General features: G+C 45.8%; 1 protein-coding gene across 1 annotated transcript; it reads right to left on the bottom strand.

Moving 5' to 3' along the window:
* Positions 1–451: 451 nt before the first annotated feature.
* NIPAL3 (NIPA like domain containing 3) lies at positions 452–13,191 on the bottom strand. The gene is made up of 12 exons (XM_062509028.1): positions 13,117–13,191; positions 11,912–12,271; positions 10,267–10,335; positions 10,008–10,179; positions 9,866–9,925; positions 9,154–9,299; positions 8,433–8,529; positions 7,279–7,414; positions 6,617–6,705; positions 5,843–5,906; positions 4,834–4,928; positions 452–4,360 (listed from the first exon to the last, which is right to left on the bottom strand). Exons 2-12 carry the CDS (start codon positions 12,008–12,010, stop codon positions 4,161–4,163), a joined length of 1,227 nt encoding a protein of 408 aa, XP_062365012.1. The 5' UTR covers positions 12,011–12,271; positions 13,117–13,191; the 3' UTR covers positions 452–4,160.
* Between the last annotated feature and the right edge of the window lie 25 nt (positions 13,192–13,216).

Genomic DNA, 13,216 nt, shown 5'->3' with positions numbered 1-13,216 from the left:
ACAGTGCCCTGTGGCTCAGGGATAACACCTCCCACAGCAGAGCATTCCCAGCTCTTATCAGAGGGTTTGGATGTCTCAAAGAAGCTCAATTTTAGTAAAAAACATCACTAGTCAGGACACCAAAAATACAGTCGTGATGGGTTTGTATCCCTCCCCCTTCCTTGGATCACAATTTCAAGCTCTTCTCCAAAATATTGAATGCTAATATTTTTGAAGCCCAGTAAAAACAAGTTTTCAAAGTGAATTGCATGACTCCTACAGTTGACCCCAGCTATGTGGAGACTCCTGTGAAACTGGGAGCATTAGCAATGCTGTAACAATCTATATTTCATTTACAAGCATCCTGCTAACAATACTTAATCCTGTCTTAAGTTCTCCCAAGACATTTTTGGTCAATTAAAGCACTACCAGGAGGATGGAACGAGCCAGAATTCCATAGGTTGTACCACAATCTTTTATTCAAAGTTTGGTTTCATTTGTCTCGCCTGAAAGACAAATACAATTAAATAGACATGCAACACTGCCTGTGAAAAATGAAGCAATTGTCCTTTATAGTGCAAGAATGTAAAGCTTGATTTATTTACACATTTTAAGGTGAACAGGAGAATGGCGTAGGCAGATCATTTTATACATTCAGCTGTGCTCCACAGAGTTAAGTTACACATAAAATACACACCGAGGATCTTTTAAGTGCTCTGTGCATCCAGAAGCCACACAGGGTGAGGTAAGAGATGTCAGTTCACACTGGGTAAAGAAGCCAAGGGATGAACCTTGTTCTAGAGTGCTGGAACAGCTCCTGGTGCTGAGAAATCCTTCTCATTTGGAATCTGGGGGTGCTGTGCCATGTGCAGGGTCCTGCACGAGCCCTGCAGTGCTGACATTCACAGATCAGAGTGTGCTGTACAACACTTAAATTCATTTTCACCCCGCAATGTGGCACAGGGCTCTTCTCCTTTAAACCTTCCCGTGCTGTTCAGCTGTAAATATTTGCTGCAATTCCAGGCATGGCCATTGTCACCTCAGACTAACAAATATTCTGTGAAAAGCTCAGTGTGAGGATGCAAAACCCTTCCTGTTTCAGCTTCTCTGGACTAGAAGGGAGGTGAGGAGTTTAATTCACTCCTGAAAGAGCCAGAAAGAGCCACAGAAGTCCTTCAGTCAAGTTTAAACAAGACACTTGGTTTCCCTGGGCCCTGCTCATGCCTTTTCTTAGGCTAAAGAGCAGAAAATAACATTTTTTTTTGGAAGACTGGGAGAAAAAGAAGAAAGAGGGAAGTGCATAAAATAAAACAAACAAACAAAACCAACCCCATTTTAAGATTCCAGTGTTGAACAGCAGCAAACAGGAGTGAGGTGCAACCCCTCAGTCCTACCCCTACATCAGTCATGGAGCTGAGGCCCATGGCCCAAAGATCACCCCAGGCTCCACTGCTGTGGCACAATAATAAAAAAAAATGTGATTTATGTGCTCTAGAAACAGACACCACCTCCAGTGGAGGCCTGTGGCAGGAAGTTTCCAGAAGCAAACAAAGGGAGATTTCTCTGTGGCTGCAGGTAAAGGGAACCATCATTATTAAGTTGAATTATTTGAGCACCCAGAGACTGTGTAAATAAAACATGGTTATGTAAAGCTTTGGAGCAAGACTTGCCTTTAGAATCTTTGCAAAGAAAGGGGCCAAACCCACCCAGTGACACAAAAGCTCAGCTCGTGGCTGGGGGCAGTTCCACTCAGAGAAGGGCTGACACCCGAGGGCTCTGTGCAAGGAGCAAGGGCAGGAACTGGGCTCAGGCTCAGGAAAATCGGGGAGTTTACAGCAAAACCAGCCCTGAACCAGGCCAGAGAGCAGCCTGCAAGGGAAGCACAGCCACCCCAGAGCAGCTCTGTCCCCTGGCACTGTGTCCATCTCTCAGGATGGCAGGGATGTGCTGAGCAGGAAAACTCAAACCAGGCTTTTATGGCTGCCAAATCTGTGCTCCAGTCACCTGCTGGGTTTAAACTCTGCTAGAACTGGGCCCACTGCACGGTCACACACAGAACCATCCTGATCTGCATGTCAGCAGCCAAACATTCAGGCCCTTCTGATTATTCTATACCACCTAATTAACCACAGACAATATTGCCATGGAACAAGTGTGTGCTGTAGCACAGCTTGTTTTCAGACTCCGTGTTCTGTGGGTGCAGAACCAACAGGTCAGAACAGATGAAATGGGAAGAGATAAGGAAAGGCAGCATTCCTGTGCCCTTCCCATTCAGCCTCCCTGCACTGCTTCATTCTGCATTGTTAATGAACAAAAGCTGCCCATAAATTCACCAGCAATCGATGACCACATCCAAAGGCAGTAAATCAGTGCCACTGCACCCCAGCAAGATGAATGCTCTGGCAGCAGGAGCCCATTAACATCCTTATCTTGCTTAATCACAAATAAAGTATTGAGGGTGAAAGGAAAGCTGTTATTTCTCGAGGTTCCCCAGGTTCCAGTGCAGGGGATGGCACTGATAAGATCTGAATTGTGCCCAGCTGGTGAAAAAACCTGGGTACAGTCCCAGGGGCACCTCCCCTGTGCAGGGGAAAGATTATTCTAAAATGCACAAAAATGCCAAAACCATCCAAAGAATGCCCAGATTGAATCGGTCTGCAGAGCTGGCAAAGCAAACATGCAAAGGAACAGTTCTGTTGTCATTTACTACATCAAGAACCTGGAATAATCATGTACAGCTCAGGGGAGATGTTGGCAGTTTCTAGCAATTAAACAAATAAAAATAAATAAATTCAGAAAAATACTGTTCCAAATCTCAGATAGTCCCAAACTCCTTGGTATTAGGGGAATAATTTAAAAATACACAAACCATGAGAACTACTCCTTTCAAATAAAGTTCCAGGGTTCTGGAGTCTCCACTGTGCAGACAGCCCAAGCTACACTGAGTGGACTTAAAATTCAATTTCCCAGCAAAATGCCCCAATTTTAGAGCAGCCAGTGCTACCAAAGTGCCAGGATAACCAGTGAATGTTGAACTTTGTCCTCCTCACTTGACAGTTCCCCATTCTCCCTCAGTATCAGCTCCTGGCCATCTCCTGGAAGCTGGAAAGATAAATATCAAAGTACACAAAGCTCCATTATCCTCACAGTCCTCAGTGAGTGCTGTGGGCTGTGCAACTTCTTTCCTTAGGCCATCCACAGTAGTAGACAAGTATTGTTTTTCCTTTTTATAAAGGAAAAAATAGCGGGGGGAGGACCCCAGTTTACACCAACTAAACTGAGCTTCTGAACTAAGGAACTTCAACATCTTTTAAGTAGTTGGGACCATAACGTTGGAAATTCTGCCTCAATCAGAAAGAAAATAAATAAATGTGATAAGGAATTCAGATTTTGTCCAAAATCACAGAAATTCCCCACCAGATGCAGTCACATCGTTCTCACTTCTCCTCATCCTCATCCTTTATAGAGCTCCCTCTGCACCATTTAATCCAACTTGAAGCTCCTGCTATGAAATCAGAAAACTGGTAAATCATCTTTGTTCTAAGCCATATAATCCAGTGGTGCTCTAAAAACAACCCCCATCCTCAGTGCTTATGTTCAACACTAGAACAGAAGTGCCCAGAATTGGTGATTTGAAGGGATAAAGTGGTCACTCTCACCAGTTCTGCTGCTCTAAAGACACAGCGAGTTCCAGTGTTGGTGCTTCAAAACAATTCCATTTATTGCTGTGTCAGGGGAGCTCTGTGGTCACACCAGGATTTAGAGCCTTCCTGGAAATCTGTCACAGTCCCTGTAAATGAAAGATTAAATCCTGTCCTACTCTCTGTGAGCAGCTCCTGGGAACTTGTCTGGAGATAAAACCACTCCCAGCAGGGCTGAAAACTGCACAGTCACTTCTCTTCCACAGCATCTCCTCTCTCATCAGTTCCACAGTGCTGCACCCATTCCATCATTCCACACCCCCAGCCAGCAGAATTCCATGCACAACTGGGATCTGCTTCCTGCCAAGTGCTTTCAACTTCCCAACTAGAAAACGTTATTTATTTTAATAATCAGTCTGGAAGGTTCAGCTCCGGAAGAGCCTGAAACTCTTCTCAATGTCAGCTTTATGCTTGCTGCTATTTGAACAGGTAAATAAATAAAGGTCAAACTCCTGATGACTGATCAGTCCTTGAAGTCACTCATTCCTTCTTGCTGTGCTCCAGCACCCTGTAGGGAGGGACAGAGACTCCTTTGGGTCCGTGCTGCTCCTGCACGATGGGCAGTGTGGCTGGAGTGTAGATTTCTGGCATGCTGTCGTTGTTCTCCAGGGCACCGTAGGAGAAAGAGGCTTTGAGATCAGGCTGCACTGCAATCCCTTTGTCGTGCATGTTCTGCATGCCTGCAAAAGCAGAGGCACACATTAGGGACAAAAGTGCATTTTTTCCTGCTCTCTGTTCAGCCAGGAAATGAGGAGTCCCTGAGGCTCATCAGCTCCTCGGGTGTTAAATCGAAGACAGGATGGCTTTGTGCTCAGCACTGGAGCAGCTGATGGAGAAAGAAGCTCCAAGTGAATGAGGGATGGCTCCCAGTTATCCATCAAGTGCTGCAAATCTTCCATACAGCTCACCACAGAGCTCAGCTGTGCTTCCTAAAGGAAATTCCTGCTCCTCTACCTCACTTCTGAGCCATCCCCCAAAATCAGTTCTTCCTGCTGCACTGAGCCCAGTCCCAAGCTGGGCTAAATGCTAAAAGCAGTTCATATTCCCAGGTAACAACTGCCTGACCCACCCAGCCCTGCCCAGAGCCAAAGCCTGAGCCCTCCTGTGCAGCCCAGGCCTTGAAGAGAGGGATGAAACCCTGGACTTTGGTTACCTGGCATGGCATCCATTGAGATGTAGGGCTCAAAGGGGACAGGCTTCTTCCTGTTCCTCGTGATCAGGAAGACTCCCAGGAATGCTATGAGGCACCTGAGGGAGGAGAAAGGATCACTGAGATCCCTGGCAAGGGAGAGCACAGAATATTCCATCCAGAATTCAAGCACTGCCAAGTCAGAATTCATGGGCTCTGTCCAAGCTGAGCCCCCTTGAGCAGCACTGGAACACCCCCAGCAACAGCACAACTTCATCTTTCCTCTGTCAAACACAGGGAGAACTCTTCATGTTAGTGAATTAATTAACCTTGATAACTGAAGGAGAAAGGAAGCACAGCAACATTTGGTTTTGCTTTGATGGAATTCCAGGATTTAGCCTGACCTTTCCAAGGCTCCCAGTAAACACTGGGAATAATCCATGGATCTGGATTGTTACAGAGCAAGGTGCAGTTCAGAACAATCATATCCCAATTGTTTGGTTTTTTTTTTTTCTGTACTTATCTAAAAGCCATTTAAGAATATCTCCTGATTATGGAAAGCTAATTACACCGAAACACTGAGTTACACAGGGAATGTTTTACTGATCAGATCTGTATTGTGCCTTCTCCACGCTCTAAAAACTCCACAAGTCAGACACAGTTCAGGGAAGGTGCAAAACTTGAAATAAGGTTCCCAGAGAGAGTTTATTTCAGTTGTTTGACAATTCTTGCAGATTCATGAGCAGGCAGCTTGAAAACCAAGCCATATGCTCAGCTCCCAAGCTGATCCCCAGGATTTAGTGATTAATTGTTGTAACCCTTGGTAGTGCACAATTACACATGAATTTTTCCAAACACAACACAGAGCTCTAAGGGCCACTCTACTCTGACAGAGAAAATGCTTTCAGCCTGTTCTCTTCTCCAACACAGTTTATCCCTCCAACAGAGAGGTATTTTTAAAACAGATTTGCATTTTTAAAACTTGAGTCACATTAAGCAACAGTTTTCTGTCAAGGAAACCTGGAGCACTTACCCCAGTGCAAACATACAAATGTGGAGAACATCTTCACCCATGAAGTCCAGGTAAAAAGTTGCTCCTTAAAAAGGAAATAATTCATTACATCTTCCCAATTCCACCTTCAGCCAGAACCCACATCAGCCAGGATTTCTATTTTTATAGCCAGCACCTTTGTTTATTTAATGAACTTAAGCGTCCTGATTTCTATTTTAACACAAATTGCTGACAAATCTTTTCAACTTTCACTACCAAAATAGTTCTGCTGGTGTCACTAACAGAGATGCAAGTGAACCTGTGCAGCATAAACAAGAGGGACTATTTTGGAATGATGAAACAAATTGGATTTAACTAAAAAAGATGCAAACTCTTGACCCCAAACAACAACAAACAGCTCCAACTTCTAGAAGTGTCCTGGGTGGCAGTAGGACACATGTTCTGCCTCCTGCTCTTTACATTTTTAATTTTAATGTAAAGAAAATAAAGTTAAAAATAAATAACAAGGAAATATTTTACCTTCACACCTAAAAACACATACTGAATGAAGAATAGTCTCAAATATAAATTCCCCTGCACTTCAAACAAAATGACAGCACTGAACAGAAAATTTCAACACAGCCTAATGGGATAATTCACATTTTTAGAAAGTAAAAAAAAAGAAAAAGAAAAACAAAGCTAGATGAGAGATGAAAAAATAGAAGTAATCATATTGCTGAGTATTCACCTTCTTCAGGAGAATTATTTTCCAAAATCTTTTGCCCTTTTTTTTTTTAGAAAAGTTTGTGCAGTTACCTGCTGAGATTGCTGCTGTGGTGGATAAGATGTAGCCAATGCTGGAGATCTGAGCTGAGTCATAGAGCTGGGAGGCTTGAGCTAAAAACCTGCAACACAATCACAGGCAACAGGGGCTGATTGGGAAGGATCCTTTTTTTGGAAACACCTTTCAAAAGAGATGCATAAATTTAAGAAAACTTGTTATTTTTCTCACTGTACAGCAGCAGCAGCAGCAAGCCTTGGAAGGAATAAAAAAGACAGAAGAGGGAGGATTGTGGCTGTACTGAAATTACTGCCCCAACCTCAGGGCTAGAGTGTCCCTCATATTTTGAAAGCTTTTTATCCCTGCTGCTACCAGCTTTTTATGTTATTGCAAGTGCAAAGGGGGAAAAACTCCTAAAAATAGAAAGATTACCAACACTGATCCTGCACTTTGATTTTAGCCAGTGCACAGATACTGCATTTGATTGTCCACCCTTTCAGCCCTAAAACTGTTTGGGAAACACTTGAATGGTGGCATTAAAATCACTTGGCAGTGTCACTGTGGAAAGCAAAGACCACCCAGGCTCCTGGGACAGATCACAGGAAAGAATGGATAATTCTCCTAGATTTTAATAGGTATTTTTGGCAGCTCCTGACCCACCCCCCACCCAATTCCAGACAAAGAGAGGAGTCCTTACGTGGCCTGGTAGATGGCTGTGGCAATCATGCACACCAACATGATGTAGAAGATGGGGGAGTCCAGCTGCAGGGTCCCCTGGATAGACACCAGCACCATCCCAGCCACAGCCTTCACTGTCACCACGGTCATGGAACCTGGGGGGGCACCACACTCAGCTGGGGCAGCTGCAGCAACAACCCCAACACCCCCAAAAACCTGACCCTGCTCCTGCCAGGCCCAAACAAGGGATGCTGTTTACCCCCAGCTTTGCCTGTTTGATTCCCCACCAACCCACCACTGCAAGCTCCAAGGAATCACTGAACCCTTCTCTATCAATGTCTCCAGAACTGGGAGCATTTGCTGCTTTTGTCAGTGTTTAAACAGTGTTGTGCAATTAGATGATGGGAGGATAGAACTTTCCATTTGGTTTGGTTAATAAAGCCAAAGAAGTGTCCAAAACAGGAATCAGGAAGAGCTTTCCTTTCCTAAAAGTTGGGACATTCAGAATTAGAGCAGTTGCTTTGTAATTCATGGAGCCTTTGAGGCACCACTGAAATCCAGCCCCAAACAGCTCAAAAAACAAAAAAAGAGGGGGGTTTCTGTTTTTTTTTTTTTTTTTTTTGCAGGAGCTGAAGATACATAAACAGCACAAGTTGAGGCCTGTGACACAGATTTCATCATGGCAGACTTGCTATTATTCATACTTTTAAAAGTTTAATTGATTATGGTTTCTAGTAAAAAAAATAAATATGTAAATCCAAAGTCACTGCAGGATACCACTGTGGGATATCAGAATCATCAGGGACTCACAGGGACAATCAGGGGTGGTAGAGGATTCCTCATTTCTTTAACCACACAGCAAATTTTAACAGAGCTAAGACAATTTTTGTAGGTCAAATCCTCTCTTTCACCCACTGAATGCCACCCTTTGTGTGCCCAGATTAAAATTAAGAACTCTAATAAAGAACCTGCACTTTCTGTGCTTGGCAGATTATTTGTCTGATGGTGAATAAGCCTTAATTGTTCAAAGGTTGTTTGGAAAGATCCTAAACATCAGCTTCAGGAACATTTCTGGAAGAAATTAGTGCATTTCATGGCATTAATTGAATCAATATAATCCCCTGCACGCCTCAATTTACTGTTTAAAGATCTTGTAAATCCATATCAACTTACCCAGCAAAGCAACCAGCAGGAGAATAATGACAATGTAGTTTGCATTTCTCTCCTTGTAAAAATACAGGAGCAGACAGAAAGCAATGATCTCCACAAGCTACAAAAGAGAGAAATGAGAATATTAGAGATGCAGAGCACATGGGGCTGGCAGTAAATGAGATTCTGAGCCAATCAAAAATTAGAATAGGGAAAATCAAAGGGAAATGGGGATCCCACAAAATTATAGACCAAATTCAGCATCATCTTAGATTCCAGTTAGAGTAGATATTCAGCAGCTTCTTGCAGAACAGGAAACACGGGGCACTTTTGGTGTTGGATTTATGGTAAAGCAGCTGATGAAATAGTCCTGACTGAATATTCACAGGAGAGATCTCAGTCTGCTTTCTGCTCTGAGCTTCCATAGGTGATCCCTGGGGCAATGGCCAAGATTATCTTCCTTAAAACACACATTTCATGGGATTTTAAATAGAAGATTTCTGGGTTCAGAGAAGGTCAGTGTGGAAAAAACCCAAATTCAGGCACCAGTAAACTTTCAGTCAAAGACATTTAATCCTACAGAATTCAGAGGAACAAGAGGAGCTGTGCCTGCTTCTGACACCTGGAAAAGCTGTGCCAGGTTCCTGAGTGTACACAGGGAACACTGTTAGCAACCAGAAGGAAAAATAATGCTGGAAATGAAACTCCCAAGGAGAAAACCACCCCACCCTCCGTGGCCCCTCACCATGTAGAGCAGGAATGGCCAGCTCACTAAATGCCTGGTGATGTTTTCTGCTGTCATCTTCTCGTGGCTGTTGGGTCCAAATGTCACCAGCAGGTAAGTGCCAACAACTGCCAGGCCACAGCCCACGAAGGACAGCACGTAGCGCCCTTGGGCAGGCACAGAACAGGAGAGGACAGGGTTAATGAGGGAGTGGGATGCATGGAATTAATGAATCAATCCCACAGGACCATCAGGGTGCTCCTCCAGGGGACTCCTGGTTGCCTTTTGTGCCCAATCTCCAAAATATTGCAGCCACCAGGGGCAGTGGAGGTGTGGGAGCTGACACAAAGTTGGTACCAGGTGGCATCTGCTAAATAAATAAAGTTCCAAGATCTGTGTCTGGGGCTGATCCTGCCTGTCACTGCCCACAGCCCTTTTTCCATTTCTGCAAACACCTCCATGTTTATGGAATTCAGCTCATTCCCTCATGCCTGTTGCAGAATCAGTGCTGCAACTTCAGCCTGTTTCTAAATTCTGTGAGGTTCAGGGGATTTGGCACAAGCCAGGGGAAAAAAAAAAATCCATTTGTAATAAACAGTCAATGAGATGACATATTTAGTCCAAGAGGTGCTAATGAGACTTTGCCATCCCTGTAATTATAATTCCTGAGGGGCCTTGCTGTGTGTGATGAATTGTAAATACAGGAAAAATGAAAAGAAACTGAGGAACTTACTCAAAAATTCCTTGGGCTTCCATTTTTCTTTAATAAATATAATTCCTATGATTGCACTAGCTGTGAAAAAAGGAGAAAGAAAAAGTGAATTCTGGATTCAGGAATCTCCCACTGGAACACACTCAGGCTCTTTCCTCCTTACCCACAATAGACACTGCACTGAGGGGCACAATCAGAGAAAGGGGAGCAAAGGCATAGGAGGCAAACACTCCCAGTTCTCCCAGCACCAGCAGCAACAATCCACTCCACCAGGTCTTGGTTCTGAAGTAAGCCCGGGGGTCTTTGGAGCCTGCCAGCCTGATGTGGCTGTATTTCTAGGCAAGAAAACAGGAACAAAGCAGCTTTGTCATGTTGGGTTGATTATTTCAATGCAGGATGAGTATTTGCTACAGAGAACTCACCTGGAGGTTGAGGGCAATGCTGCTGACAAGATGCCCAAAAATAGCCAGAAGGGCTCCAATCAAGTTCTCCTGCAAAAACAAAGGGAACACACAATTATTCCATTTAGCCAAGGACCTCAGAGGGGTTTGCACACTCTGGAGGACAGCAGACTTTTAGAACCACTCCTGAGTCATGGAATTGCCTGGGTTGGAAGGGACCTTTAAAGGTCATCCAGTCCAACACCCACCTGTCAGTAAAACCTGTTTATCCTCTTCCCTTCCCAGTGACACGGGGCCCTTCAGATAAGAGCTGTGGCTGTGAACTCAGCTGGAAGATAAGACTCAACAGCCACTTTCTCCAAGAGACTTCAATTAGTTTGCAGTTCCTCAGAGAGGAGGAAGATAAGGCTAAAAAAAGCCCCACACCATCACTCATTCCTCCCTTTGAAAAGCTCATCTATGAGGATTTTATTGTCCTGGAATTTGACAGAGAATGGATCAGGAACCTCTGCTTCCCAACTGTTTTCTCCACTTGTGACAGCTGCTTGTTCAGTCACTAATTCAGCCCATGTGATGAGGCGGCCCAATTATCACAGATTTTAGTCTGCTTTTTGTAAAAACCAGCTATTCCCAAAGTCACAGCAGACTGCTGACAGCTCCAAAACACTTCCCAACCTCTTCTGCACTGGTGCTTGAAGCTCAGCAACAATTCTCACGCTCTAAAGATGGAATTTGAAATAAAGAAAGGATGTAAAGCAGGCTGACTCACAAAGGAGATGTGTGGAGGACTGAAGAGAAGAACCTGAGGCCACCAAACATTTGTGTGCTCCCAAAACTGCCTAAATCTCATTAAATGTCATTAGCACTGTTCCCTCAACCCAGCCCTTACTTGCATTGATTTGGGATAACTCAGCTCACATTCAGATGTGAATATGAATAAATGGACTAATCTTGAATTTCTCATCCACAGAAGAACTTCCAGATTTCAAATTCTTAGCATCAGAACAAAAACCTCTTTATCATAATGCACAAAAATAAGATTTACCCCAAACAACTTCACTCGAAAACACCTGAGAGAGGTTCCCAGGACAGAGAGAGAGGGTGGCAGGAGGATGTCACTCTGTCACCACAGTGCAGAGTTCTCTGGGCTGTGACGGCTTCAGCTCAACAGCACTTCCACAAGGGCCAGGGACTGTGGTCTCAAAGGGAAAAAAAAAAAACCTTTTTTGCTGAGATTTTCTGAGCTCCTTCAGAATCAGGGATTCAGAGGGAATTTATCTGTTCCCAGCTGGAAAACAAGGAGGAATTACAGCCTCATGTGGGCTCACGCCTGTGAAATTCAAACACCTGAATACACAAAGCAAACCAGAACCTCTGCTCTGTTACTGCTGCATGGCTTAGGCTGACAAGGCACCTGTCAGAATCACTGCACCCAAACATCCCCACACACCCACTGCCACACCTTCCTCTGGCTCCTCTGCTCCGCAGACACAGAACTTCTCTCTTTCTCTCACTATGCACAGGATGTGACACCCCAGGAATGGCTGAATACAAAGACAGAGCCCTTTCTACAGAAAATAAGCCCAAAGCAGCATCATCATCAGCTCATTCCAATAATCAGGGCCTTGTGGAGATGGAAACTTCCCAGCTGGGGTGGGAAGCTGACCTTGTAGGAGAAGGAGTCTGTGTGTGGCTGCACAGAAACTGCTGCTGTGGCCAATGGGAGCTGCTGGAGCTGCAGACTGGGGCTGTTGCCTCCTTCCATTTTTTTTTTTTTTCTTTCAGCCTTCTTGATGCTGGGAGTTCTCTTTAAAGAAGAGACTCGGACCCTGCTGGAACCAACTTCTGGTACCACTCCCTGCCGTCCATCCTGTTCCCTTGGGCAAGTTCAGGGAAGCACAGACAAGTCCAGCTGCTTCCCTTCCCCTGGCCTGTCTCAGGGTAGGCACCACAAGCACAAAGGAGGGTGGATGAACCACTGTTTACTGTCAGTGAAGCAGCAGGGTTATGTTCCTTCAAGGTGAATCTAAGGGGGAAAAACACGAAATAAAAAGCAAAGAATTAGATCAAATAAATCAGTAGTCCAAAACCTGCAGTGAAGAATAGACCCCTGGAATCAAACTCACAGCTGCACATAAAACAGGAAAGCAGATTTTAAATGTCTTCTTGGAAAGCTTTGAACAGAAACTCAGAGACTTTGCTTTACAAGCTCTTGTGAACTGGCTGCGCCCCAGGGGTGACACACTCAGCTGGCATTTAACAGCACCACAAAGGCTCTCAAGTTCTCCAAGCCCTGCTTTTCATTTCCCTCCTCCCCGAAGCTCCAGTTTGTTCGGGACCAGCGCTCTGTGAGTCACCCCATCCTCACGTTCTGGGCATGACAGCGAGCTGCGAGCAGAGAGGTCAAACCAGGGGAATCCCTGCCAGCAGTCTGCAGCCCGGATTCCTCGGAGCCAAACTCGCTGGAGGCGTCTGGAAAGCAGCACACAGAGCTCAGGGAGCAGCACCATCACCCTGCCCTGTGTGAAGGTGATCGGGGCAGGCTGAGAACCTGCAGGGCTCGCTCAGCCCGCCCGGGAAGGCGCAGCCTGAGCATCCCGGACACTGCCCCTGCTCCCCTCCTGCGGCAGAGGGACCCGTCCCTCTTGGCCTCCCTTGGGCACCATGAACTGCCGGGCAGCCCCAGCATGGGGGTAAAAGAACCCCTTTGTGAGGGGATGGGGCAGCCAACCCCCCTCCCATCGACAGCGAGCCCCGCCCGGGCAGCGCAGAGCGCCCACACAGCCCCGGGCCGGGACGCGGGCTGTTCACACCGAATCCTCCGCTGTGCACCGGCCCCGCACCTGCCGCTCCCCGGCCCCCGCCACTCACCGGCCCCGCCGCTGACCCCAGCCCGGGCCCGGCCTCCAGCTCCGGCTCCCGGTCGGGCGCCACGGCCGCTTCCTGCCCGGCGCATCCGATTGATCCGCAG

Source organism: Cinclus cinclus, chromosome 26 (assembly GCF_963662255.1).
Source record: "Cinclus cinclus chromosome 26, bCinCin1.1, whole genome shotgun sequence".
Lineage (NCBI taxonomy): Eukaryota > Metazoa > Chordata > Aves > Passeriformes > Cinclidae > Cinclus > Cinclus cinclus.
The sequence above is the reverse complement of the archived record's forward strand: the minus strand, read 5'-3'. Positions and strand labels throughout refer to the sequence as shown.